The 26,207-nt window shown below is 42.9% G+C and overlaps 1 protein-coding gene across 1 annotated transcript in view; it reads left to right on the forward strand.

Annotated features, from left to right (window-relative positions):
• Positions 1-26,207, forward strand: part of LOC128690808 (uncharacterized) — a 94,441-nt gene that overhangs the window by 13,194 nt on the left and 55,040 nt on the right. The window contains exon 2 of the mRNA XM_053779532.2: positions 12,101-12,188. Within this exon, the coding sequence (XP_053635507.2) occupies positions 12,107-12,188 (82 nt within the window). The 5' untranslated portion in view covers positions 12,101-12,106. The remainder of the gene's footprint in view (positions 1-12,100; positions 12,189-26,207) is intronic.

The following is a 26,207-nucleotide window of genomic DNA, read 5'->3' on the forward strand; positions in this document are numbered from 1 at the left end:
TACGCCTTTCTAGAGAGTGCAGATTCAGGGCCGTCAATCTATCCTCATAGGGAAGATTTCTGATACATGGGATCAACTTTGTCATCCTCCTTTGTATGTTTTCCAGAGCATTTATATCCATTCTGTAATATAGTGACCAAAACTGTGCAACATAATCTAATTGAGGCCTAACCAAGGATATATAGAGTTGACGAACAACCTGAGGACTCCTATTATTTATGCTTCTTGATATGAAGCCAAGAATTCTGTTAGCTTTATTGCAAACACTTTCGCACTGTTGTCTTGGTTTCAGATTACTGCTAACCAGAACTCCTAAATCTTTCTCGCAATCCATAATATTAAGATCTACATTATTTAGTTTATATGTGGCATGGTTATTTTCCTGTCCAACATTTAGAACTTTGCATTTGTCTATATTAAACTGCATCTGCCACTTCTCCGACCACTGCATCAGTCTATTCAAATCTTCCTGGAGTGCTCTAATGTCCTCATTAGAATGAATTCGACGGCCTATTTTGGTGTTATCGGCAAGCTTGCTTATGTCGCTCTTTATGCCCTCATCAATGTCGTTTATGTAGACTGTGAACAGCAGGGGGCCCAACACTGACCCCTGTGGAACACCGCTCGTGACTCTTCCCAACTCCGATTTCTCCCCATTTATGCAAACTCTCTGCTGCCTATTTGTCAATTATGCCTCTATCCTGGAAAAAAAATTCTCCTGTTCCATGTGCCTTATTTTCCTCAACAGTCTCTGATGTGGGACCCTGTCAAAAGCCTTACTGAAGTCCATATACACAATATCTTATTCATTACCATGATCTACCTCCTCAAATACCTTAGTGAAAAGAGTTAATAAATTCGTAAGGCAGGAATGCCCCTTTGTAAAACCATGCTGAGATTCGTTGATTAATTTATGCTTTTCAAGGTGGCTACGAACTGCCTCGGCAATTATTGATTCCATAAATTTTCCCACTATGGAGGTTAGGCTTATTGGTCTATAGTTCGAAGCTAAGGACCTGTCACCTGCTTTGAAAATAGGTATCACATTTGCCATTTTCCACTTATCTGGCACCATGTCAGTCTGAAGTGATGTGTTGAAAAGATTAGCCAGACGTTTGCTAAGCTCCTCTTTACATTCCTTTAGAACCCTTGCATACAGTTCATCAGGGCCTGGGGATTTGTTAGGTTTTAATTTATGTATTTGCCTAAGGACCATGTTACTTGTAACCCTAATCGTGCATAGTTTATTATCGTCCTGTTTTACAATATTTATTATTTCTGGAATATCGCTAGTATCTTCCTGTGTAAAAATTGAGAGGAAGTATGTTATGGACAATTTTATAGGGGTTACCTGTATGTACCTCAACATTACATACATACAAGTAATCTCATTGGGAGACAACAACCATATTGTTTACCGTAGTCACCCTGTGTAGACATGTGAGAAAACTTAACCACCCCTGGTCACTGCAGGTGGTTCCTTCGACCTCACAAGCTTACCCATATCTATCCAAGACCAGTATGAATTGGATAGCACCCACAAGTACGGCGCTACTAATTAATTGTGGACTGTATAGATTATATTAGTTTAACTGAATAAAGGGGGGTAGGTTGCACATGGATATATCCATCAAGGAAAAACACATATATAATCCCACCACTTACCAGATATTCTCTGGTGGTCACTTGATGTAACTGGATCACCCACAACTTATCCAATTACAACATACCTAACTGGCCAGTATCAGTCTGCTATAACTAGAAGGGTTACTTAACTGTGGGTGATTGATGCTCCTTACTTCCTCCATTCACCACCTCATTTTGATGTCCTGCTACACCGGCACGGTTCTTATTCCAGCAGGACGAGGTATCCGTTGGTTTGTCCCGGTTTAGAAGTCGCGACTCCATGAAAACTTCACTATCCTTGGGACAGGAACCACGAGGTCTACACGTGTTCACTCGGAGCAAGGCGACTTATTTCACTTCCCACATTTTCTTAACTTAGTGTTATTATCACTGATTACATTACAATTCACACGACGATTTAATGTCTAATAGTTATTATGGACATTAACCCATAAACGGTCAAGCAGATCTACGTTCACATGTGTAGTGCTACAAAAGTAGATCTACGTTTTTTTTACATATTTTCAAATATAACAAAAAAAAGTAGATCAAAGTTTTTTTTACACATTTTCAAATGTAAAAAAACAAAAAGAAGATCTACTTTTTTTTACATACTTTCAAATGTTGAAAAAACGTATATATACGTTTGGACCGTTTATGGGTTAAAGGTCACTCCATTAAGATCTGAGACCGATGAGTGATGATTAAATCACAGGTATTTTCCCCTGGGCACTCCATGGCGTCGCACCAGTCACCACCGGTCCTACCATTATTCACTAATTTTACCACTTTATTACGGTGGTCCCGTAAATCACGTTCCCTCACTCTTCACCAGGAACAGTTACGACACTTCCTATTATGAAGTTAGGCCTATATTAATCCTTAGGCCGTCGTGAACACCAATTTCCTGGTCCCATGCTTTCCCAGCCTCTTAACTCCATTCAAAACACTGCCGCTCCCATGCCTCGACTCGACCTCCACCCCGCACATCCGCGCAGGCGCAGAGGGAACCTCTTGGTTCTCTTCCATTGTCAAATACATTTTTTGACCCATATCAACACATTAAACACCTATTAGACACTATAGCTTCAGAAAATCAAAATATTTTCCATATATGTTTTAAAAATTCTACACATTTCCTTATCACTGTCAGTGAGCTGACCTGAGTCACTTTTGAGTGGGCCTATCTTTTCCCTGATCTTACTTCTGTATACCTGAAAGAATCCTTTTGGGTTAGTCTTTGATTCTCTTGCAACTTTAACCTCATAATCTCATTTTACTTGTATTCCCTTTTTTTATTTCTCTCTCTAACTGAATATATCGATTTCTTAATTGCCCCTCTCCTCTTTTGATTTGCTTATATATGCCTCTCTTTTAACCAATGAGATATTTTAATATATTGTTCATCCATTTTAGGATCATTTTTGCTTGATCTGATTTCCCTATTTGGAACATAAGTTGTCTGAGCAGCTAGAAAACATATCAGCAATCATCGCCACCTACCTGACCCATAGTCAGGTCATTCCAGTTCAGCCCACCCCAGTAATTTTTCAGTCCTATGAAATTTGTACCTCCATATATTCCCTATTCTGTTAAGCACTTGGATAACACGGGAGACGTGCTCACTTGCTGGGATACCTCAGGCAGAGTGGGTAAAGGTCTCACAACCGCATTCCCTATCAAAATTTGGGGCCCTGTAAATCACACCCAAAATTAGTTTTTCACTGCTCTCGAGAAGCTGTAACCAAATAGATTCAGTGGCTGACGCTTTTAATTTCGTATCTTGTCTAACACAATTTAAATTCTCTCTGACATACATCGCTACTCCGCCACCCTTCCTGTTGACCCTGTCCATGTGGAATAATTTATAGCCTTGTATGTGACATTCAGAAGGCATCTATCTTTCAGATTGAGCCAGGTCTATGTTATAGCAATGATATCTTTCATGCACTTGCAATTAATCTCAGCTTATCTATCTTATTTCTTACACTCCTGCTATTAGTGTAATAGACCTTAAGGGAGCTAGTCCCTTGCTGCCCTCTGCTGTCTCCCTTTGTTTGCTGAACTGATCTATTGTCTTTATTTATAACTTCATGATGAATGTCTTTTATACATTTACTGTTTTCAACCCTAGTGTTGCAACCTGACTGTTTCCCACACACACCCATACCTCTATCTTCTATCAGTTTAAAATCCTAGGCATTTCAGCAATGGCCCTCTCGACTGAGTTTGCAAGAGCTATCACCTCTGCCCCAGAGAGATGTACCCCATCCTTTGCATACATATCATGTTTGCCATACAAGTTGTCCCAGTTGTCAATGAATGGGATTGCAAGTTCCTTGCAGTATATGTCTAGCCAGCAATTTACACCAATTGCTTAGACAACCATTCATTGCCCACTCCCCTTCTAGGCAAGATGCTACATATTATTGGGACCCCTCCCTTAGACTTAATTAAATCTATAGCTGACCTGTACTTATCTAGCAGCTCATCTCTCTTACCCTTCCCAATATCATTTCCACCAGCACTGAGACAGATAATAGGCTTGTTCCCATTACCTGACATGATATTATCCAACTTGTTGACTATGTCACTAACACCAGCTCCAGGGAAGCACACTCTATCTCTTACATTCTTATTCCTATTACAGAAAGCATGGTTCATATATCTTACCTGTGAGTCACCAACCACAAGTATGTGCTAACCTCTATTTACAGGGGAAGTAGTACCTTTACCTTCACTGGCCACTGAAGTACACTCATCCTGAAGAACAGAGAAGCGATTTCCTACCTTCAAATCTTCTCTTTTAACTTTCCTTATTTTGATGCTCTTCCCATTACTGGGAACCGCTTGCCACTTGTAGCAGGTGCTGGACTGCACCTCACTGCTGGTAGCTGTTACTACCTCCTCACCTACAGCTTCCTTGCAGCGAGAGACAGACTGCACCTCGCTGCAGGTAGCCTCATTCCTCTCCACCATTCCAGCCACCGCCACCTCACTCGCTCCCAACCCCATTGAGGTGAACCTTCAGCCTCCTAATTTCCTCCTGGAGAAGCAAGACTTCCTCCTTCAACTCTCCAACCTCAATTTTTAAAACACTGCAAAAGCAAGCCATGGCTTTGTAACCGTCCACACTAATCCCCAAAGCAGCTCAGGGCTTGTGACCTCACGTGACGACTGACCAGATAGATTTTTTTCGTTAGGTTCAGAATGATTTTTACGAAATTACTGCATACACAAATTTTCGCTTGTCTTATTCGGCAAGATGAGCGTTGCTATTTAAGCCAAAATCGTAAGTTTTATCTATTCGGCATGGCATATATATATATATATATATATATATATATATATATATATATATATATATATATATATATATATATATATATATATATATATATAATGTCGTGCCGAATAGGCAGAACTTGCGATCTTGGCTTAAATAGCAACGCTCATCTTGCCATATAGGACAAGTGAAAATTTGTGTATGAAATAATTTCGCCAAAATCATTCTGAACCTAACGAAAAAAATATATTTTTAATTGTGTTTGTTTAGTATTAAATTATTGTAAACAAATCTAAAATGTATTTAGTTGGGTTAGGCTAAAATAAATTGTTCTTGTTATAATAAGGTTAGGTAAGTTTTCTAAGTTCCTTTTGGTGCAAAATTAAAAATTTTTACATGATCATTAATGAAAAAAATATATCTTTAAACGTATACGAGAAAATTTTAGAAAGGACTTAATTTTAAATGAGTTCTTGCTAACTGACCAGTTTTACATATTCGGCACGACATATATATATATATATATATATATATATATATATATATATATATATATATATATATATGTCATTAACAACACTCGGCTAGCTAAGGAGTCGAATCCATGCTGCACTGGCCCGCCTATTGGTGAGCGAAAACTTATGGCCCTCTAGGCCACGGAACCACACAATTCTCAAGAATGACGCACCCATCATCCGAGGACATACGGTCGTGTGGATGCTTCTGAGCTAATTTAAGTCTACTCCCTGTTTGGTGTACTAGCTCAACGAGCAGTATTTTATATTATTGTACCCACGAACGAGTGGTATTGATCATTAACAACACTGCGACCAGCCAAGGAGTCGAACCCATGCTGCTTTGTCCCGATTCATTGTGATCGAAAACTCATGACGCTCTAGTCCACGGAACCACACAGTCCTTAAGAATGACGCACCCAGCCAAGCTAGGTGTTGTACCTGTCACTTTGCATTATTATATTAGCCTCTTCACATGTCCTCATCAGTTCTTCTTCAATTGATTTTCAGGCCACAAGAAGCGAGTACAATCCCGGTCTGCTTCCTGTAGACCCACTCATAAAGGCTTAATTCTAACCCTGAAATTTAATAATGTTTCTACTAATTTTTCCGTCAACGACGGACCTATCATTAAACAATCATTTAAACTGGGTACATATTTGCTACTAGCACTACAATTAAAAACAATTATTAGGGAGTGTTTTTAGAGTCCTTCTTAACTCATGGTGTGGTAAGTAATGACCATAAATTTTTGCCTGTCCAGGGGGTACTTCGTCTATGAATTTATTCTTTAACTGATCATTTATTATATCATTATGTGCAGTCAATAATTCTGGTGTCCTATTCAATTAGAGGAGCTGAGCCTTTAGTTGCCCACAGGTCATTCTATAATGTGTAGGTCAGTCTGGATGATTCAGCTTCCACGGGAGTCGCACCCAGTATTGTCCAGATTCATATTTAACATTCTTCAGGTATTGTTCCTGAGGAATCACCTGGACTTTCTTCATTTACATTGATTCCGATGCTGTCCAATTTATACCTTGGCCGGTGGCCTGGTGGCTAAAGCTCTCGCTTCACACACGGAGGGCCCGGGTTCGATTCCCGGCGGGTGGAAACATTTCGACACATTTCCTTACACCTGTTGTCCTGTTCACCTAGCAGCAAATAGGTATCTGGGTGTTAGTCGACTGGTGTGGGTCGCATCCTGGGGAAAAAGATTGAGGACCCCAGTGGAAATAAGTTAGACAGTCCTCGATGACGCACTGACTTTCTTGGGTTATCCTGGGTGGCTAACTCTCCGGGGTTAAAAATCCGATCGAAATCATATCTTAACATGTTCCTCTATGGAAGAATATTTATACTGAGGCGTTATTTCATGAGTAAGACGCAGTGGCTATACTTAATGTTTCCTCTAGTCATTCATTATTAGTACGATTAAGCCTACCATACATTACTTGGTCTACTGCTGTTTATAGAAGAGTGACACCACATTTCCTTACCATACCTTCTAGAAATGAAGCATAATAATCACTCCCTATTAGAAGACTTGTTGGCTCCACCGAGTCATTATTTACACGTGACGGTGCCAATTCTACACCATTTTGTGAAGGCTTCTCAGCAGCTTCACTAAGCCCTATTGTAGAGATATTCTGTGGGAACCCATCAACTATAACTGCACTGGTACGTTTTTTCTCATTGCCCAGGCCGACATTTACATACACAGTGTCGTACATCTGGGCCATTTTATCTGACAGAAAACCAGATAATTTTAGATTTGTTGGATCCCTCTTTTGCACTTTCATATCAATAAGACAGCTACATTTTATGAATGTGCGTTGAGATCCCTGGTCCAATAAGGCAGTTACATTTTTTGATTTAAGTCTTTTATCCAGAATTTTTACATTCACCACGGGTGAGGCTACTTCAGCTATTCCATCATCATTAACATTAGTTGCAATTTTTGCATTAGTAACTGTTGTTTTAGTGCTAACATCATTATCATTATTATGATAATTGTCATTCTTATTATCATTATACAAACCCTTACACATTACTACATGATGCCTTCCATTGTGACATTGATAACAATTATTAAGTTTGGCATAACAATCCTTTACATTATGGCTGCCTAAACATCTGATACATCTGTCAAGTTCTTCCAGTGTTACCACCTTAACATCCCATGAATCATAAGCATTAAAATTCTTGGAGAAATAAGTACCGTGGCAAGAGAGACAATCTCTCTCTTGCTTGACTTGTCCATTATTAGCCTGGCCATTCTTATTAAGGTACTTATTCCTCTTAATTTGATGTGGAGGACCATTATTTTTGGTTCCTGCCACTTGGTATGTGCCTATGCAACCCTTTTTATGGGATGAATTATGATGATTATTAACATTAGGATATTATTTCCATTTGTGAGACCTGACAGATACATCATAGTTATCATGTGTTACATTATTTGAATTATTTTGTTCAGTGGTCTGTAATTGAACAATTAATTCTTGTAGACCTAATCTTATTTCCTCTAGAGAAAAATAACCTTTGTGGTATTAGACAACAAGCCCAATTTATTCTGCAAGACAGCACTTAATATCCAGTCTGAATCACTAAAATTAAACCTAATACTCAAGGACTTAAGAGTGCTTTCTAAATTGTTGCAAATTATGGTAACTGCGTTCTGGAGTTCTTAAATTAATCACAATATTTGCTAAGTGTAATCTACTTTGCTCCCTATTACTATAGGTCACCTCTAACAAGTCAACTGCCTCCAGGTACCTAGAGTCAATATATTGGAATCCTTGATTCAGGGAATAAGCTTTCCTTCTGACCTGCCCTTTGAGATAAAATAATTTTGTGACTTCTTCTATGTCATTCCTCATGTGTACATCAGACTTAAATACTCACCAGAATTCCTCCCAGCTGTCTCCTGGACTAAATGTTAGTAGGCATAACTCTGGGAGTTTGGACAAAGACCTGGCATTTACATTAATAGGCTGGTCAACTAAAGTATTTACACAATTTAATTTATTTAATACCTCACTTTTACATGATAGTATTTTCTCTTCCAGCTCATAATATTGATTAATTAATAATTCCTTCTCATTATCATCTGCACAATTCACCAGTAATCTCCTTCATATTCTGTGTTATACAATTTATACGACTTATTTCTATTTTCTAATGATTCCAAATATTCTAAATTAACCTTATTCACAGTTTCTTCTGCCACCAGTTCCAGACATTTATTATAAGCTCTGGTCACATGATCTTTTTTTGCATTTAATGAGGTCTTTATAGCCTTAATTCCCATGGACTTATCTGTATTAATTACATTAACCTCTTTTATATATTAGACTCAATGAACACTGGTTATGCAAATTATATAATGAGACATTGGTATAATTATCACTATGTACTAACTATCCTAGCCAACTATTTCCTGGCTTAGCAAATTAATTATAATTATTATAATCTGAAAGAAGAAAATTATCATTCCTAGCCCTAACTGTACTTAGCAAGTAAATTATAGCAATTACAATCCTAGCCTCACTGAGCATAGCAATTAATTTATATAATTACACAAATCCTTTAATTTTACAAATGTATAAGAAATACAATCGCAGCCCCACTGGGCATGCAAATCCAATTAATTGTGGCAGCTATAATCCATTGCACAAACACCATTAATTAGTTAAGTAATGTCAGTTATATGTGAACCCAGCAAGCCATTACTTTCAATTAAATCAATAAATTAAATTTTCATTGATTACATGTCAGAGTTCGTTAGGACCAAAGGCTTATTGTGAATTATTATTATATAAATTACCTGCAGGAGGTTTACAGGACATTACCTGAATTATTACCTGCAAGGTCGCCAAACTGTCACTCCCTAGAAGCCCACTCCCTACCACTCTCACAAAAAGCTAGACCTGACATTAATAATAATATTAAAACTAGCTACTCTGGAAATTAAAGTTGTGGACTGTATATAATTAGGCTTCCTGGGTACACAAAATATAATTGGTATTAACACTTATCATTTAATTACTGGAAGACAATGCTGATGGAACACGCCCTAACAGCTAGGATTTACGATGACCAAGGCAAAAACTACTGTACATTATAGGCAAGCATCACTTAGCAATGGTGTGTTGTTGAGGAGGATTCATTGAAATCCTCTATTTTCCTGTCCTGGTTGCCGACTTGTAAAGGTTTTCCATACTGCTTATCCCAGTTCTTCAGCAGGAACGTGTCAGCAACCTCCAAATTACGGACTAAGGCCGAGAAACCCCAACTGACTTTCGAGAACACCCGATCACATTGCAAAACTCGGTCCAGTATTCACTCTGCAGCTGTTCTCCTCCCCCTCCCATCCACTCGAAATTTTTCGAAAAGGTCAAATCAGCATCATATTTTATTACACAATTATTACATTATCCATTTATATGTTCTACATTTAGGAAATTATGTAAGAAATTTCCACAGTTATCATTTAGATAAACCACGCTAGACACAACACATCACATTTAGGTAAACTTCACGCTGGACACAACACATACCACATTTTCGAACAGTAAAAATTTAATTGCACAAAGGCTCCCGGAGGAAAATGTGGTGAAATTGCAGGTTGAGTTCATAATTTTATTTCGATTCATTGTCATTAATTCTTGCATTCTTGCAACTAAAACAATCCTAACACAATCGCTGATCATATATTTCATTTCGTCTTCACTCAAGTTAATCTCCATCACAAATCTAATCTCCATTATGAATATATTTCCTGCAGTAGTAGTATCTTTCATATTCTGTAGTGCGCGCAACTCCGTAGTTTCATAATTACTGAGCGCTGTATAGAGACGACGCAGACTTAACTTACTTTCCATATACTATTACTTTGTCAGGGGGACTTTTCCTCCATTTCTATCCTCATGCACTTCTTCACATACTCCCCATCAGATAATTCTCAGCCGCTCTCGGCAACATACTTCGCCACATGAAACTATAGCTACCTAAAACAAGGTGAGGTAATATTAATGTAAAGAAATCTTTAACTCATTTACAAATCATCGCCTCTGTTACAACACTATTTGTGTGGGAATATATTCATTTATAACCAAATACTAATTATTACTTTTAGTAGTTACCACATGTCTCCGTCGACCTCAGTTTATCTCATCTTCCGTCACACAACTGTACAGGAACTAGGCGCTTTATGTGGTGTCTCCCCTCAAGGAAGGTTCCTTGATGTTGGTGAGGGGCTCTTGATTAAGGGAATTGGATCTGTGCTCCAGTTCCCCGAATTAAGCCTGAATGCCTTCCACATCCCCCCCCCCCAGGCGCTGTATAATCCTCCGGGTTTAGCGCTTCCCCCTTGATTATAATAATAATAATATGTGTTGTCTGCTGACTTTTAAAAGTTTGAAGAGGAAGCAAAACTGTCGTCATTTTTTAAATTTTTTTCATACTTTATTAGTCTTATTTGTTCCAAATGTTGGTGTAAATGACAGAATGTAAATGGTAGGTTGTAGATCAAATATGCTAGAGTATATATACTCTATAAATAGGGGTGTATATGGTGCAGTATAAATAGTAGAGTGTGTATAGTAGTGTTAATGATAGAGTATTGATAGGAAAATGTAGATGTTAAAGCGGAGATGGTAAATAGTATGGTGAAAAGTATAGATGGTAGTTTATATAAAGTAGAATGTAGATAGTAGTCTCAAGTTAAAGTGTAAGTGACATAGCATACATGTAAAGTGTATGTAGTAGAGTGTTGATGGTATAGTGAAGATAGTTTGATTTCCAGTTTTCATGCTAGTAACTGTACCTACATATGATAAATTAGACACATGTGCAACTCTTGGGTAACTTTATTAAGGAAACATTTCGCCACACAGTGGCTTCATCAGTCCATACACAGGAGAAACTGAAGAACAGGAGGAGAATGAGGTAATCAGTCCCTCAACCTTGAGTCGATGCGGTCAGTCCATCAATCTTGAATAGAATACGGCATATGAGCGGAGAAGCAGCTTATAAACCGTATGGCAGGAGAGGTGCAGCAGTCGAAGGTGGTGTCACATTTGCCCAATGTGGAAGTACGTCGTGCCCAAGGGTTAGGCAAGCGAAGAATTCCCAAGTATTAAGATCCCAAGAAGTTGCAGTGTCTGACAGGATTGTAGATGAATGGTTCACAGAACCGACATTTTGATAAATTAGACACATGTGCAACTCTTGGGTATCTTAATTAAGCTGCTTCTCCCCTCATATGCCGTATTCTATTCAAGATTGATGGACTGACCACATCGACTCAAGGTTGAGGGACTGATTACCTCATTCTCCTCCTGTTCTTCAGTTTCTCCTGTGTATGGACTGATGAAGTCACTGTGTGGTGAAACGTTTCCTTAATAAAGATACCCAAGAGTTGCACATGTGTCTAATTTATCAACGTGTCGGTTCTGTGAACCGTTCATCTACAATGTACCTACATATGCTAGTAACTGTACCCACCAATATATAGTCTATTCTCATAGAATACACTAAGTATGATAGACGGCTTCTTTATCTTCTATGTCACATATAGTTTGATAGCTCATTACCTGACCTGGTTACTTTATTTTCAGGACACTAAGAGTGATAAATGTATATCTGACATGACTGTTTTATCATCCAGGACACAATGATGGCTGTCTCTCACAACATGTTGGTGGCGGCGCTGCTGCTGGTAGTTCTCTGCTGCACTCTAACACCTGCTCACTCTAGTGAGTACCTCTTATTATTCACTCTTGTGTGACTGGAACGAAGCCTCAATATTCCGGAGGCTCCTCGTCCATTCTTAGGAAAACTATAGATAGTACACTATACAAAAAAGTCGAAAATATAGACAAGTAGGGAATTAAAGTTGAAACAAGGTTTATGCAATTTACTTAATGTAAAACAAACATGAAGTATCTCATAATTTAGTCAAAACAACGAAAAAATCAAACATATTGTGAAAGTGAATTAGTACTAAGAAAGGATCAAGAGGATCAAGAGGATCAAACTAGAGGTATGGATCTACCCATGATGTTGCTGACTTGTACTGATCCACAACGAATATTTACGGAATATTCAATATATTCACTAGACTTAAGAAATCGTAATGACACGATTGCAAATAAACCATACCCCCGGCCGGGATTGAACCCGCGGTCATAGAGTCTCAAAACTCCAGCCCGTCTAGTGGTTAGCGCGACGGGCTGGAGTTTTGAGACTCTATGACCGCGGGTTCAATCCCGGCCGGGGGTATGGTTTATTCACTAGAATATTCAGGATAGGAGCAGAAGATTCAGTCTTCAATATAAATTTAAAAACACACATCCACTACATAACAAGCTTGATACCTCATGAGAGTTGCATGGAAATCATCACGGCTTAGTTCAGTTGAGCACGCATATTTCGTGATGCAGTAAACCAAGCTGGCAGGAGTGTCGCGGGGGATAAGTCGGTAGAACACAAAAAGCTCTCAGAATACCACAGTCACTCATACACTGTAGACTTCCACAAAAGATGAGAGTAATGATGAGCAGCTCAGTCACAACTGTGCACCAACGTCGCTCAGCTAGTGGAACTGCTGACCTGATCAAAACACGTGGCGAGCTAACTGAAGCACGTAACACGTGGCGAGCTAACTGAAGCACATAACACGTGGCGAGCTAACTGAAGAACATAACACGTGGCTCACTCACTCGACCAGCTGGAGCCTTAAAACAAGGAGGAAAAAACAGTATAAAGTTATGAAAGTTAAGACACATGTGCAACATCTGGATATCTTTATTGTAGACGTTTCGCCATCCAGTGGCTTTATCAATACAGATTCTAGGACATAATAGGAAGACAGTAGAACTATATACAAAAGATGAGGTAATCAGTCCCTCGGCCTTGGAGTTAGTGTTCACAGCATCGTGGTGGAGGAGAATCTCCTCCACCACGATGCTGTGAACACTAACTCCAAGGCCGAGGGACTGATTACCTCATCTTTTGTATATAGTTCTACTGTCTTCCTATTATGTCCTAGAATCTGTATTGATAAAGCCACTGGATGGCGAAACGTCTACAATAAAGATATCCAGATGTTGCACATGTGTCTTAACTTTCATATTGTCGGTATTTTATACCTTTCTTGCACAGTATAAAGTTACGTTAGAAACTAAAGGTTCACAAAATTATTTTGTCTAACCAAAACTTTTTTGGATATACAAAAATCTGAGTAAGAAATAAGGAATTTGAATAGGACTTATGTAATGTTTTTACGTATTATTATAACGTCTTAATCACTTAAATATTAATGTAAACTTTCTCTGCCCAGCATGTACATTGACAAACGGTAGAGCAGGTGTGTACCGCTGGCTTCAGGTGTGTACCACTGGATTCAGGTGTGTACCGCTGGCTTCAGGTGTGTACCACTGGATTCAGGTGTGTACCGCTGGCTTTAGGTGTGCACCGCTGACTTCAGGTGTATACCGCTGGATTCAGGTGTGTACCGCTGGCTTCAGGTGTGTACCGCTGGCTTCAGGTGTGTGCCGCAGGCTTTAGGTGTGTACCGCTGGCTTCAGGTGTGTACCCCTGGCTTCAGGTGTGTACCGCTGGCTTCAGGTGTGTACCGCTGGCTTCAGGTGTGTACCGCTGGCTTCAGGTGTGTACCGCTGGCTCCAGGTGTGTACCGCTGGCTCCAGGTGTGTACCGCTGGCTCCAGGTGTGTACCGCTGGCTCCAGGTGTGTACCGCTGGCTCAAAGTGTTTAGCGTCGGCTTCAGGTGTGTACTGCTGGCTCCAGGTGTGTACCGCTGGCTCCAGGTGTGTACCGCTGGCTCCAGGTGTGTACCGCTGGCTCCAGGTGTGTACCGCTGGCTCCAGGTGTGTACCGCTGGCTCCAGGTGTGTACCGCTGGCTTCAGGTGTGTACCCCTGGCTTCAGGTGTGTACCGCTGGCTTCAGGTGTGTACCGCTGGCTTCAGGTGTGTACCGCTGGCTTCAGGTTTGTACCGCTGGCTTCAGGTGTGTACCGCTGGCTTCAGGTGTGTACCGCTGGCTTCAGGTGTGTACCGCTGGCTTCAGGTGTGTACCGCTGGCTTCAGGTGTGTACCGCTGGCTTCAGGTGTGTACCGCTGGCTTCAGGTGTGTACCGCTGGCTCCAGGTGTGTACCGCTGGCTCCAGGTGTGTACCGCTGGCTCCAGGTGTGTACCGCTGGCTCCAGGTGTGTACCGCTGGCTCCAGGTGTGTACCGCTGGCTCCAGGTGTGTACCGCTGGCTCCAGGTGTGTACCCCTGGCTTCAGGTGTGTACCGCTGGCTTCAGGTGTGTACCCCTGGCTTCAGGTGTGTACCGCTGGCTTCAAGTGTCTGGTGGGGGTCGGAGTGACCATCGGTGTTAACATTAAAGTGTAAACTTGTAAATATTGTAGACCAGAGTTACATAAATGACCCCTAGAGTAGGAGTCCGGCATTTTATTGTTTGAGGAAGGATGGTGGGGTGGGGGTTGGGGGTTGTGGGGGGTGTTGTGGGGTGGGGTGGGGGTTGTGGGGTGGGGGGGTGTTGTGGGGTGGGGGGGTTGTGGGGAGGGGGGAGGGTTGTGTGGGGGGGGGGTTGGAGGGGTGTTGTGGGGGTGGGGGTTGTGGGGGGGTGTTGTGGGGTGGGGGTGGTGGTTGTGGGGGGTGTTGTGGGGTGGGGATGGGGGTTGTGGGGGGTGTTGTGGGGTGGGGGTGGGGGTTGTGGGGGGGTGTTGTGGGGTGGGGGTGGTGGTTGTGGGGGGTTGGGGGTTGTGGGGGGGTGTTGTGGGGTGGGGGTGGGGTTGTGGGGGGGTGTTGTGGGGTGGGGGGGTGGTTGTGGGGTGAGGGAGGGGGTTGTGGGGGGGTGTTGTGGGGTGGGGGTGGGGGTGGGGGGGTTGTGTGGGGGGGTGTTGTGGGGTGGGGGTGGGGGTTGTGGGGGGGTGTTGTGTGGGGGTGGGGGTTGTGGGGGGGGTTTGGGGTGGGGGGGGGTGGGGGGGTGTTGTGGGGTGGGGGTGGTGGTTGTGGGGGGGTGTTGTGGGGTGGGGGTGGGGGTTGTGGGGGGGTGTTGTGGGGTGGGGGTGGGGGTTGTGGGGGGGTGTTGTGGGGTGGGGGTGGGGTTTGTGGGGGGGTGTTGTGGGGTGGGGGTGGGGGTTGTGGGGGGGTGTTGTGGGGTGGGGGTGGGGGTTGTGGGGTGGTGTTGTGGGGTGGGGGTGGTGGTTGTGGGGGGTGTTGTGGGGTGGGGGTGGGGGTTGTGGGGGGGTGTTGTGGGGTGGGGGGTTGTGGGGGGTGGAGGTTGGGGTGGGGTGAAGGATAATTAATCATAGAAGGAAGAAGACATTCAACTGATGTTAATAAAAATATTTAACAACATTGAGTTTCATTATCTATGGTTTCCTTCTGACCACAGTATGATAGAAACAGTTTGATAAATCTCTACAACACTAATACCTCGCCCTTCTTCCTTCTGAGCACAGTATGATAGAAACAGTTTGATAAATCTCTACAACACTAATACCTCGCCCTTCTTCCTTCTGACCACAGTATGATAGAAACAGTTTGATAATTCTCTACAACACTAATACCTCGCCCTTCTTCCTTCTGAGCACAGTATGATAGAAACAGTTTGATAAATCTCTACAACACTAATACCTCACCCTTCTTCCTTCTGACCACAGTATGATATAAACAGTTTGATAATTCTCTACAACACTAATACCTCGCCCTTCTTCCACACACACTCACCTAACCTTAATAATAGATTTCAACACTGTATGAATCCCATTGTTACTGTCGGAAAATAACAGTGAAACATAATTAGTTTTAATTCCCAGTGTGTAACTATCATATAGAACTGAGAAGCAGAACATTGAAGATGTAAAACAAGAACTTAGACGTAAATATTTACATATGAGCACACACACAGGTGATAAAAATTCGACTTTTTTTTAATTAGGCCTCATATCGACTACATCCTTCTCTTTTAAGTTTATTTTGAGAGGCCATTTAAGGACCAGTTTTCTAGGTTTGCAGATGGAATATAGAAAATTAGAGATGAGAGAAGTAAATAACACTTAAGTTTTTTCCTTCATGCAATGGAATAGTATAATAATGATGGTATAATTACCGCTAATATGTTACAAGAACACATGTACAACTAATGTCACAGGTTATTGTGGTTATATTTCGTTCTCCATGAGCTTTGTCAAGTTGTTACAAACAATACTGGGACAAGAACCTGTGTATGCGTGTATGTGTGTACTCACCTAGTTGTGGTTGCAGGAGTTGTCACAGCCCCTTGCTCCGCCTCTTCGCTGGTCGTTACTAGGTCACTCTTCCTGCTCCATGAGCTTTATCGTAACTCTTCTTAAATCTATGTATAGATTCTGCCCCCACTACGTCACTTCCCAGACTATTCTGCTTTCTGACAACTCTGTTTGCTGAAGACGTACTTCCTAACATCCCTGTGATTCATCTGAGTCTTCAGCTTCCAATTGTGATCCCTTGTTGCTGTGTCCCATCTCTGGAACATCCTGTCTCTGTCCACTTTCTCAATGTCACTCAGTATTTTATATGTCGTTATCATAGCCTCCTTATCACTCCTGTCCTCCAGTGTAGTCAGGTCGATTTCCCTTAAACTCTTCTCGTAGGACATACCCCTTCACTCAAGGACTAATCTTGTTGCAAACCTTTGCACTTTCTCTAGTTTCCTTACATGCTTGGCTAGGTGTTGGTTCCAAACTGGTGCTGTATACTCAAATATAGTCCTGACATACACGGTGTAGAGGGTCTTGAACGATTCCATATTGAGATGTCGGGATGCTATTCTTAGGTTTGCTTGGCACCCATAAGCTACAGCAGTTATTTGATTGATGTGCGCCTCAGGAGATGTGCCTGGTGTTATACTTCCCTCGCAATCCTTTTTTCTTAAGTGAGTTTTGTAGTCTCTGGCCCCATAGACTGCACTCTGTCTGCGGTCTTCTTTGCCCTTCTCCAATCTTCATGACTTTGCACTCGGTGGGGTTGAACTCCAGGATCCAGTTTCTGGACCAGGCCTGCAGCCTGTCCAGATCTTCGTCTGATTATATTCTTCTCATCAGCTTCACATTACCTGCAAACAGGGACACTTCTGAGTCTGTTCCTTCTGTCATGTCGTTCACATACAACAGAAACAGCACCAGTCCTAGGACTGACCACTGTGGAACCCCACTTGTCACAGGCGCCCACTCTGACACTCCCGTCACATACCGTGACTCGCTATTGTCTTCCCCACAGGTATTCCCTGATCCACTGCAATCCTTTTCCTGTGAAACCTGCCTGGTCCTCCATCTTATGCACTAATCTCTTGTGTCGAGCTTTGTCAAAAGCCTTTGTACAGTCCAAGAAAACGCAATCTACCCACCCCTCTCCCTCTCTTCTCTTACCGCTGTCCCCCTGTCAAAGAACTCCAGTAGGATTGTGACACAAGATTTCCTGTCCCTGAAACCGTGCTGGTTGTCTTTGATAAGCTCATTCCTTTCTAGGTGTTCCACCACTCTTCTCCTGATAATCTTCTCCATGACCTTGCATACTATACATGTCAGTGACACTGGTCTGTAGATTAATGCTTCGTGTCTGTCTCCATTTTTTAAAAATTGGAACTACATTTGTTGTCTTCCATATCTAAGGTAGTCGCCCTGTTTCGATAGATGTGTTGAAGATTGTTGTTATTGGCACACAGTGCCTCCGCTCCTTCTTTCAGGACCCATTGAGAGATGTTGTCTAGCCCCATCGCCTTTGAGGTATCTAGCTTGCTTAGCAGCCTCTTCACTTTCTCTTCGGTTGTATGTATTGTATTCAACACTTGATGGTAAGATAAGATATGGTTTTCTAAGGATTTTTAACCCCGGAGGGTCAGCCACCCAAGATAACCCATGAAAGTCAGTGCATCATCGAGGACTATGTCTTATTTCCATTGGGGTCCTCTATCTTGTCCCCCAGGATATGACCCACACCAGCCGACTAACACCCAGGTACCTATTTGCTGCTAGGTGAACATGACAATAGGTGTAAGGAAACACGTCGAAATGTTTCTACCCCGCTGGGAATCGAACTCAGGCCCTCCGTGTGTGAAGCGAGAGTTTTAGCCACCAGGCCACCTCTCCATCTTTCCAGTCTCTCTTCTGTCTCTTCTGTGAACACATCTTTGAATTGCATGTTGAGCTCCTCACATACTTCTCAGTAGTTTCTTGTGATCTCCCATCCTTGCTTCCTCAGCCTGATTACCTGGTCCTTGACTGTCGTTTTCCTCCTGACGGGGCTGTACAACAGCTTCGGGTCAGATTTGGCTTTCGTTGCTATGTCATTTTCGTATTGTCGTTGGGCCTCCCTTCTTACCTGTGCGTATTCATTTCTGGCTCCTTTGCCTTTTATACTTCTTCCATTCTCTTGCACACTTGCTTTTGGCTTCTCTACACGTTTGAGTGAACCAAGGGCTCATCCTGGCCTTCTCGTTATTTCTGTTACCTTTGGGTACAAACCTCTCCTCAGCTTCCTTGCATATTGTTGTCATTTACTGCCTCTCCTGGTAATGCTCTGTTTCACTGAACCTCGTGCAGGAAATTCCTCATGCCCCTGTAGTTCTCTCTCTTGCGGTTTGGCTTCATTCGTCCTGTCCTTCCTGCTTCTCTCTCTGTTTGTAGTTAACTCTGTGTTCGAAGCTCAGAACCACGTGGTCACTGGCCCCGAGGGGTCTTTCATACATGATGTCCTCAATATCTGCACTACTCAAGGTGAATACTAGGTCCAGTCTTGCTGGTTCATCCTATCCTCTCTCTCTGGCAGTGTCCCTTACTTGTTTGTACATGAGGTTTTCCAGTACCACCTCCATCATCCTAGGCCTCCACGTTTCTGGGCCCCAATGTGGCTCCAAGTTCTCCCAGTCAATGTCTTTGTGATTGAAATCACCCACAATCAGTAGCTTTGCCCGGCTTGTATGAGCCCTTCTGGTCCCTTCAGCCAGTATGTCAACCATCACTCTGTTACTCTCAGCCTCCTGCTGTTCTGAGGTGGGTTATACATCACTACAATTACCAACTTGGGGTCTCCAGACTGAAGTGTTCCTATTATGTAATCTCTTGCATCTCCTCTGCCTACTCTCTCCAGCTCATCAAAATCCCATTGGTTTTTGATGAGCAGTGCCACTCCTCCACCCCCTCTGTTCCCTCTTTCCTCAGGATCTGATATCCCATTGGAAAGATGACATCTGTTATCATTCTTGTGAGCTTGGTTTCTATGAGAGCTATCATGTCCAGTGATGCCTCTTTGATTCTTTCTTGACACTCCTCTCACTTATTTGTTATTCCATCAGCATTGGTGTACCATACCTTCAATTTCCTCTCCAACACTGTATTCTGGGGAGTCTGTGGGGGTGGGGGGCCTTTTAGTGTGGAGTGGGGCTGTAAGTGTGGACTGTGGTTTGTGTTGGGATAGCATGTTTGGCTGTAGGGTTCTGATGATGGTTCTGTGTGTGCTTGCTCTGCGAAGCTCTGGTTGTCCTCTGCTGACTCTGTTCTTGTCTCTCTTCCTAGCCCCTTTCGTTTCTGTCTTCTCCCTTAACTGCTATCATTCTGTTCTTGTTCTGTCGTGGTCTATGAACACCCTCTTGTATGTTGATGATTCCTTCACCAGTGGTTTCTCTTGCAGGATCCTGTTCCTCATCATTTCTGTCTTGAAAATCGGTTTGACTGGCCGATTTCTTCCCTTCAGGTACCATCCTATTCTCTGAAAATTTACTATCTGACTTATATCCTCCTTGCCTCTTTCTTTGATGATGCTTTCAATCTCCTGTTTTTCTTTCTGCAGGTCTTTCATTATGTGTCCCCTTTGCTCTTCTGAAGCCTATGAATAAACACTGACTTCTCCCTCTCCTCCTCCCATTGCCTTTCCCTCTGTATGTCTGGGTCCCATTTGTATATAGCCATTATCTCTCTTATTTTTTCCTATACCTCTTGGTGGCATGGTCATGCCTCTGCATGGGATCTATCACCTTCTCTACCATCTCCCCGTTACTGCTATCCCTGCTCCTAACAGTCCTTCCCCTACATTCCTCGGCCTTGCTTGGTGGACTGATAGGGCCTTAGCGTAAGTCTTGTCTCCTTCCTTTCCATTGGGCTCCTCGTTTAATAGGGGTATACCTGCTTCAGATGCCATATCTCTTCTGGGCAATAGCCCCGAAATTCACTTCAGCATATTTATATCATTTTCTAGGCCCAGTATCCTGGCTTCTGCGGCTTAAGCTTATCATTCCCTTTTATCCTTCTATGCCTCCATCCCCTTCTACATTTTTGCAGAAAATTAACCTAGTTTTCACTCCAACTCTTGTTCCATCCTTTTACATGAGAGAGAGAGAGAGAGAGAGAGAGAGAGAGAGGTAGAGGAAGAGAGGCAAAGAGGTAGAGAGGGAAATAGGCAAATGTAGTTCCTGTTCACAATAAGAAGAGCAGAACAGAAATCAGCAACTTCAGACCAGTGTCACTCCTGTCAATCACTGGAAAGATCCTTGAGACAATAATCTTAAGATGCCCTCAAGTGTTTACACTTCTCTGCTGGTACTTCACTTCTTTCCTTATTTATGACACACAGCCTGACTATGGCAGTACCACTTCCTGGAGGTCCACTGATATGCCAACCTGTACTGATACTTTTATTTTGTTTTCACTTTCTTCCTTTTGTTTGTTATCTTTTCGCACTTGGTATATGCTACCTCACAGTTCACTCATTAACCAACCTGACTTACACTTGACTTTCTCACTATGGGTTTACTTGTACTTGTAAGTTCACTATTTGCAGCTCTGTGGCAGCAAGTGCCTGCAAGGCCTCTAACAGGCTTTGGCACTTTCAAATTTCCTGAAATTTCAGACTTTCTCTCGCCTTTTTTTTACTTTTCAGACATCATTGTCACTTGTTGGGTTGTTCACTGACCCAGACACTATCAATGGCTTCTGCTAAGAACTGAAACACCCGCTAAAAACACTAAAATTCTGGAAGCCTTGTTGCCCTTACACTCTCTGACCGTGTGTGTGTGTGTGGGTGGGGGGGGTCTGTGTACTCAACTAGTTGTACTCACCTAGTTGAGGTTGCAGGGGTCAAGTCCGAGCTCCTGGCCCCGCCTCTTCACTGGTCGCTACTAGGTCTCACTCCCTGAACCGTGAGCTTTATCATACCTCTGCTTAAAGCTATGTATGGATCCTGCCTCCACTACATCGCTTCCTAAACTATTCCACTTCCTGACTACTCTGTGACTGAAGAAATGCTTCCTAACATCCCTGTGATTCATCTGTGTCTTCAGCTTCCAACTGTGTCCCCTTGTTACTGTGTCCAGTCTCTGGAACATCCTGTCTTTGTCCACCTTGTCAATTCCTCTCAGTATTTTGTAAGTCGTTATCATGTCCCCCCTATCTCTCCTGTCCTCCAGTGTCGTCAGGTTGATTTCCCTTAACCTCTCCTCGTAGGACATACCTCTTAGCTCTGGGACTAGTCTTGTGGCAAACCTTTGCACTTTCTCTAGTTTCTTTACATGCTTGGCTAGGTGTGGGTTCCAAACTGGTGCCGCATACTCCAATATGAGCCTAACGTACACGGTGTACTGGGTCCTGAACGACTCCTTATTAAGATGTCGGAATGCTGTTCTGAGGTTTGCCAGGCGCCCATATGCTGCAGCAGTTATTTGGTTGATGTGCACTTCAGGAGATGTGCCTGGTGTTATGCTCACCCCAAGATCTTTTCCCTTGAGTGAGGTTTGTAGTTTCTGGCCCGCTAGATTGTACTCCGTCTGCGGTCTTCTTTGCCGTTCCCCAATCTTCATGACTTTGCACTTAGTGGGATTTAACTCCAGGAGCCAATTGTTGGACCAGGTCTGCAGCCTGACCTGATCCCTTTGTAATTCTGCTTGGTCTTCGATCGAATGAATTCTTCTCATTAACTTCACGTCATCTGCAAACAGGGACACTTCGGAGTCTATTCCTTCCGTTATGTCGTTCACAAATACCAGAAACAGCCTGGTCCTAGGACTGACCCACGTGGGACCCCGCTGGTCACAGGTGCCCATTCTGACACCTCGCCACGTACCATGACTCGCTGCTGTCTTCCTGACATGTATTCTCTGATATATTGTAGTGCCTTCCCTGTTATCCCTGCTTGGTCCTCCAGTTTTTGCACTAATCTCTTGTGCAATCCACCAACCCCCCTCTCTCTTGTCTTACTGCTGTCTGCGTGTGTACTCACCTATTTGTGGTTGCAGGGGTCGAGTGTTAGCTCCTGGCCCCGTGTGTGTGTGTCTGTGTGTGTGTGGGTGTGGGTGTGTGGGTGTGTGTGTGTGGGTGTATGTGTGTGTGTGTGTGTGTGTGTGTGTGTGTTTGTGTGTGGGTGTGGGTGTATGTGTGTTTGTGTGTGTGTGTGTGTGTGTGTGTGTGTGTGTGTGTACTCACCTAATTGTGGTTGAAGGGGTCGAGACTCAGCTCCTGGCCCTTGCCTTTTCACTGATTGCTACTAGGTCCTCTGTCTCCCTGCTCCATGAGCTTTATCATACCTAATCTTAAAGCTATGTATGGTGCCTGCCTCCACTACATCACTTGCTAGACTATTCCACTTCCTGACAACACCATGACTGAAGTTATACTTCCTAACATCCTTTTGACTCATCTGAGTCTTCAACTTCCAAGTGTGACCTCTTGTTTCTGTGTCCCCTCTCTGGAACATCCTGTCTCTGTCCACCTTATCTATTCCATGCTGTATTTTGTATGTTGTTATCATGTCTCCCCTTACCCTCCTGTCCTCCAGTGTCGTCAGGCTGATTTCCCTTAACCTTTCTTCGTAGGACATTCCCCTTTGGTCTGGAACTAGCCTTGTTGCAAACCTTAGCACTTTCTCTAATTTCTTGATCTGCATGACCAGGTGTGGGTTCCAAACTGGTGCTGCATACTCCAGTATGGGCCTGACGTACACGGTGTACAGTGTCTCGAACGATTCCTTACTAAGTTTTCAGAACGCTATTCTCAGGTTTGCTGCAGCAGTTATCTGGTTGATGTGTGCTTCCGGAGACGTGTTCGGTGTTATACGCACCCCAAGATCTTTCTCATTGAGCAAGGTTTCCAGTCTTTTTTTGGCCACCAATCCTATACTCTGTCTGCGGTCTTCTTCCCTGATCTTCATGACTTTGCATTTGGCGGGGTTAAAATCGAGGAGGCAGTTGCTGGACCACGTGTCCAGCCTGTCCAGATCTCATTGTAGTCTTGCCTGGTCCTCATCTGATTTAATTCTCTTCATTAGCTTCAGTTCATCTGCAAACAGGGACACTTCTGAATCTATCCCTTCCATCATGTCATTCACATACACCAAAAATATTACTGATCCTAGGACTGACTCCTGTGGGACCCTACTCCTCCCAGGCGCCCACTGTGATACCTCATCACGTACCATGACTCATTGTTGCCTCCCTGTCAGGTATTCCCTGATCCATTGCAGTGCCCTTCCTGTTATGCGCGCCTGATCCTCTAGCTTCTGCACTAATCTCATGTGAAGAACTTTGTCGAAGGCCTTCCTGCAGTCCAAGAAGGTACACTCAACCCACCCCTCTCTCTCGTGTCTTACTTCTGTTACCTTGTCATAAAACTCCAGAAGGTTTGTGACACAGGATTTCTCATCCATGAATCTGTGCTGGTTGTCGTTTATTTTATAAACTTGTTCCATTCCAGGTGCTCCACCACTCTCCTCCTGATGATCTTCTCCATGACTTTGCATACTATACACGTTAGTGACACAGGCCTGTAGTTTAATGCCTCGTGCCTGTCTCCTATTTTAAAAATTGGGACTGCATTTGCCATCTTCCATACCTCAGGCAGTTGCCCAGTTTCAAGGGATGTGTTTTAAATTATGGTTAGTGGCACACACAGCGTCTCTGTTCTCTCTCCAAGAAAAATATTGTGTTAATGGGAGATTTTAACTTTAGACAAATTGATTGGAACAATATGACAGGAAATCTTGAGTCTGGTGACTTTCTAGATTCGGTTCAGGATTGCTTTTTAGAACTGTTTGAGACAGAACCAACTAGAGGAAACAATCTACTTGACTTGGTTCTTGCCAACAAAGAGTCACTAATTATTTAATAATCTTGAGGTTAATGATGAGCTTGGGGAAAGTGATCACAAATCACTTAGTTTCAATATATCATGGGATTACCCAGATAACTGCAATCAAATCTCTGTCCCAGATTTTCGCTTGGCCGACTTCATGGGACTGAAAAATTACCTTTTTGGGCTAAATTGGGATGTCCTGACTATGGGTCATTTAGGTGATCTTGGTTGCCAATATGACGTTTTTCAGAGCATAGTTCTAGCTGCCCAGACAACTTTTGTTCCGAGTAAGAAAATTAGATCTAACAAAAATAATCCCAAATGGATGATCAATAGATTAAAGCACCTCATTGGTCAAAAGAGAGGCATATATAGGCGTATCAAAAGAGGGGATGGGAGGTTAAGAAATCAATGTATTCAGTTAAAGAGAGAAATAAAGAAAGGAATAAGGAAAGCAAAAAGGGATTATGAGGTTAAGGTCGCAAGAGATTCGAAGACTAACCCAAAAGGGTTCTTTCAGGTATATAGAAGTAAGATTAGGGACAAGATTGGCCCACTTAAGAGTAACTCTGGTCAAATCACTGACAGTGATAAGGATATGCGTGAAATTTTCAATACCTACTTCCTCTCGGTTTTTACCCAAGAAAATACTATCGAAATTCCTGATATAATAGATTATGCAGAAAAGGCGATAATAAACTATGCACGTTTGCGGTAACTAGTGACACGGCCTCAGACAAATAGAGAAACAAATCCCCAGGTCCTGATGAGCTGTTTGCAAGGGTGTTAAAGGAATGTAAAGAGGAACTTAGCATACCTTTGGCTAATCTTTTTAACATATCACTACAAACTGGCATAGTGCCTGATAAGTGGAAAATGGCAAATGTAATACCTATTTACGAGGCAAGTGACAGGCCCTTGACTTTAAACTATAGACCAATAAGCTTTACCTCCATAGTGGGAAAATTTATGGAATCAATTGCCGAAGCGATTCGTAGCCATCTTGATAGGCATAGATTGATTAATGAATCTCAACACGGTTTTACAAAAGGGCGCTCCTGTCTTACGAATTTACTAACTTTTTTCACTAAGGTGATTGAGGTGATAGATCATGGTAATGATCTACCACCTACTTTTCTTCTGTACGGTCTCCTCCTCTCAGCGGTCTCCTCCTCTCAGTGGTCTCCTCCTCTCAGCGGTCTCCTCCTCTCAGTGGTCTCCTCCTCTCAGCGGTCTCCTCCTCTCAGTGGTCTCCTCCTCTCAGCGGTCTCCACGGTACGGTCTCCTCTGAGCGGACTCCTCTGAGCAGACTCCTCTGAGCGGACTCCTTCTGCGCCGTGCCCGCACTCCCCGCCGCGCCCTCGCGCCCGCCCGCCCGCGGCGCCGACCCTGTGTCCGCCCTCGCGTCCGCCCGCACCTTCTGCAGCGTCGTCCTGATCGCCCCCGCTCCCCGAATTTTTTTCAAAATTTTTTTTAATTTTTTTTTAATTTCTTATGGTCTCCATCTCCTCGGATCAAGTTTTTGAGGTTCCCCTCCCACTTTCACCCCCATCCCAAATTTTTTCGAATTTTTTTTGAATTTCATTTTCTTATGATCTCCATCTCCTCGGATCAAGTTTTTTGGATTTCCCCCTCTGGGGGTAAGCA

This window comes from Cherax quadricarinatus, chromosome 24, assembly GCF_038502225.1.
Source record: "Cherax quadricarinatus isolate ZL_2023a chromosome 24, ASM3850222v1, whole genome shotgun sequence".
Lineage (NCBI taxonomy): Eukaryota > Metazoa > Arthropoda > Malacostraca > Decapoda > Parastacidae > Cherax > Cherax quadricarinatus.